At 50.0% G+C, this 3640-nt stretch overlaps 1 protein-coding gene across 2 annotated transcripts; it reads right to left on the bottom strand.

Annotated features, from left to right (window-relative positions):
- Window positions 1–330: 330 nt before the first annotated feature.
- LOC136520622 (RING-H2 finger protein ATL46-like) lies at window positions 331–3405 on the bottom strand. Of its 2 annotated transcripts, XM_066514195.1 has the most exons (3): window positions 3286–3396; window positions 1872–3185; window positions 331–615 (listed from the first exon to the last, which is right to left on the bottom strand). In XM_066514195.1, the coding sequence occupies exons 2-3, from the start codon at window positions 3112–3114 to the stop codon at window positions 572–574; spliced, it is 1287 nt and encodes a 428-aa protein (XP_066370292.1). In that variant the 5' UTR covers window positions 3115–3185; window positions 3286–3396; the 3' UTR covers window positions 331–571. The 2 variants fall into 2 exon arrangements, with proteins under 2 accessions (XP_066370292.1, XP_066370291.1); XM_066514194.1 differs by having other exon boundaries at window positions 1872–3405.
- Between the last annotated feature and the right edge of the window lie 235 nt (window positions 3406–3640).

Here is a 3640-nt window from a genome sequence, read left to right on the forward strand (position 1 = left end):
TTACATGACAGAGTTTCACTTCACTAAAAAGCACTGTCTTTTATTTGCCCTATTCGTTTGGATATAAGTCATGGCTGAAAGTACTGTTGGTTGATTTGTTGTTTGAGAAAAACATTGTTCGTTGGCTCAAAAAGTACGGCTTATAAGCCAAACGAACAGGGCCATTATCTCATCAGAATACTTACTGTACCATGAAAACTCCTTGGTTCCACTCAGCGTGGGCACGAGATGACAGACCAAATGGTCACGCCTTCCACAGGGATGCAGCACCAACGCAAAAGTTGTTAGCTCCCCTTTACCAACTTGCCAGCTAATAAATATCTTAACACCTTTGTGGATCATACAATTGACAGACAAGGTAAACGAATGATGAATTACATCCAACAAATTGGAATTGAGTAACAGCAAAACCAGAGCAGCTGAGAAACATTGATACTACAATAGAATGGTAAGAAAATAGACATGCAAGTGTTATCTATAGATATATATACTAAACATAAAGCAATACTGAATGTTGATAGTACATCTATACTTCGAGCATTATGGGCTTCTGGCTGGCCAGGGATTTCTTTCAGCTCATCCTAACCTTTTCCATTATTTTGAGAAAAGAGATTCCTGAAAGAGAGGTTGTAAACTTCACAAAGTGGTCTCAAAGGAAAAGACGTTGAGAAAGGTAGCAGATGACCGACAGACTAAAGCCCCCTTTAGCACGGCTCATCCAAAACGGCTTCATCGGTGAAGCCAAAGCCGGTGAAGCCAGAAAAACTGGCTTTTCCCGGCTTCTAGTTCATTTTAACCCCGACTTACAAAACGGCTTCACGCTACAGTGCCTCGATTTGCGCAAAATAGATGAAGCCGAAACCGGCATAAGCCGTGCCAAAGAGGCCCTAAAAGCAAATGACATGTTTAGTCTGAGAATGCAGGCTCAATCATTAGAATTTCCGGTGCATGTCAATCACAGTGTTCAACTGCTTGTCACAAGGATGAAGCGGGAATATCATGACTACATATATTCTTAGTACCATAATTCAAAATTTATGATGTTTCTAACTCAACATAAAGCTAAAAACAAGATGAAATACTGGATGTTGTTCTGCTTACAAATCAAAAACACTCTTTAATAGCAGGCAATAGTATCTGAACTAGAGAATCTGAAACTCACTCATAATCAAAAAGGGCAAAAGACGTCATTTTTAAGGAAACTAAAGTGAATTCGTTACCTTAATTCATTTGAGTTAAAAAACACCACCTTAAGATTTCAATGCTGTAAGAATTGTTTAGCAGTTGATAGCCACTTTCATGGGAATATGATGCAATTCCGTCTAAATGTTAGAAAAAATATGACTAGATTGCCAGAGGACAAAAAAAAATGTAAAACAGGGGTTTAAAGAAGCCAATTACTTTTACTAGTGCACGGACAGTTAAATTATGCTATGATACATCTAATAGTAACCCATAATAGTAGTACATGTTTTCCCATGAATATTTATCAAATGAATGGAGTGGAGAAGCCACAGGTCAATGTCAACTATACTCTGATCTAGACATAGCGTATCTAGGAGCATAGCCACAATGACATATAATTTTGGATGGAAGAATAAATGATACATTAGACCCAACACAAAATATTAGGCAGACCAGAATCAGATCATTCTAAGTCATCACAGTCTACATGGTGCAACATACTAACATGGCAAGATTACCAAAAGTTAAGCCCCCAATGAGGTTGGCACTCCAATCAAAATCAGCACATGAAAACTAGATAAGAAAAATGACTACAGGTAAGAACTTAGGTGAGCAACACTAACTAAAGAAAGGCTACTATCACATTACAGTAGTACAGAGTCATAGGTTTGATGTATCCGCAGCACCTCCTCTCTTCATCCATGGAAGGCTCCCGGCATCCGAACATTCATCCGAACCAGCAGGTAGCTTGCCCTTAAGATTAGACCACTGCCAAATTTTCGACACGGAGAAACTCTCCCCTTTGTTGCGTGCACAGATCTTCTTCCCCTCCATAATATCAGCATTGATCGAACTTAAACCAGGAGGTCTTGCCCTCATTGCACCACCAGCGCCATTTCTAATCCGGCCAGGCTGGAGAGCTACCCGGAGCTCGGAAGTGCCAAGAACATACTGATAGGTGCCCATGGAGAAGCATCTCCTTCCATCCAAGCTGCTGCTGCTACTCTCCCCTTGATCCCTACTCAACACACGGGCATTGGCATTGGCATTACCACCTTCCACCGCACCCTGGGTTCCAACATTCTTGAACTTCCCCAACCTCACGGGGAATACCTTCTTCTCAGCCACCGGTGTCTGTGCCAACCCTGAAGCCTTGAGCCCAGGCAATCCAAATCCGTCGTCGCAGTCCTCGGACAACCGCCCTTCCTCCAGCCTCTCCTCGAAATCGAACATCGGGCTGTCCTCGCCCATGAGCCCCGGGACGAAGAGCACCCCGCGGCAGAGAGGGCAGGTGGAGTTGGAGAGCAGCCACGTGTCGATGCAGTTGAGGTGGAAGGCGTGCCCGCACAGCGGCAGCAGCCGGAGGCGGTCCTCGGCGTCGAACTCGCACAGGCACACCGCGCAGTCGAACGGCTCCTTGTCCCCGTCGCCGCCGCCGCCCACGACGATCTCACGGTAGGCGAAGACCGGCAGCGCGTCGATGAAGGCCTGGTCCAGCCCGGAGTCGTGGAGGTGGAACAGCTGCTGCAGCTGCCGCTGCAGCGCCACGTCCGCCCCGCCGGCCTCCCCTCCAGCTCCCCACGCCGCCGCCGCCGCCGACGCCGTGCCCCCTCGGCCGCCGCGGCGGTGCTGCTTCTTCACGAGGACACGCACCAGGAGGTGGAGCAGGCCGGAGATGAAGAACACCACCGCGAGAATCACGATGATGAAGAGCACCGCGGGGCTAATCTTCCCTCCTCCTCCACCTCCGCCGCCGCCGCCGCCGCCGGAAGCCGCAACCTGCACCTGCACCAGCGGCAGAGGCGGCGGGGGTGCGGCTGCGGCGAGGCCACTGTACGGGAGCGCCGCGTCCCTGACGACGCTGGCGCCATGGAGGCGGCGCGGGGCGAAGGATACGGACGAAGACGAAGAAGCGGCCGCTTCAGCCATGCCTGCTACGAGCTCGGACTGCGAGAGTACCCGCGCATCTCATCGGATCCCGCGGACCAGAGATGCGATCTCTGGAGGAAGAAACCAGCGATCCCCGTCAGGACAAGATGCGGAAGTCACACCTAAAAGCGGCGGCCCGGGAAGCGGACGAGGAGCTAGGGGGCAACGGACCTGAAACCCTCCGGACGGGAGCTTTGGGCGGGTGAGCGAGCGACGCCGTGGAGGGGAGGGAGGGGAGGAGGTGTGGAGTGGTGGGAGTGGGACTGTGGGAGCGCAGGAAAGCGAACAGGGTGTGGTGCGGTGGCCGCTCGGTGGCTTTTGGGCGTTTTTGCGGTGCGAGTGCGGCCACGAGCGGCGAGCGCTCGATCACAGGCCGCGCGGCCACGCTCGCTCGCGGATAAAAGTTATGTTCGGAGGCCGTATCGTATCGTACATTATTTACTGCTGGCTGGTTTGGTGTAAGAGAAAAATATTATTCTTGGCTGAAAATTTACGATCATTTACGAGCAAGTGAACAGGCTGAAAG

The sequence above is a fragment of the Miscanthus floridulus genome, chromosome 18 (genome assembly GCF_019320115.1).
Source record: "Miscanthus floridulus cultivar M001 chromosome 18, ASM1932011v1, whole genome shotgun sequence".
In the NCBI taxonomy this organism is placed as follows: domain Eukaryota; kingdom Viridiplantae; phylum Streptophyta; class Magnoliopsida; order Poales; family Poaceae; genus Miscanthus; species Miscanthus floridulus.

Bases quoted from the DNA above. Each gene is read 5' to 3' on its own strand.
- LOC136520622 (XM_066514194.1), bottom strand. From the start codon at position 3,114: ATGGCTGAAGCGGCCGCTTCTTCGTCTTCGTCCGTATCCTTCGCCCCG. The intron at 616-1,871 runs GTGCTGCGGATA...CCTCTCTTTCAG, and splicing joins TCCATGGATGAAGAGAGGAG to GAATCTCTTTTCTCAAAATA.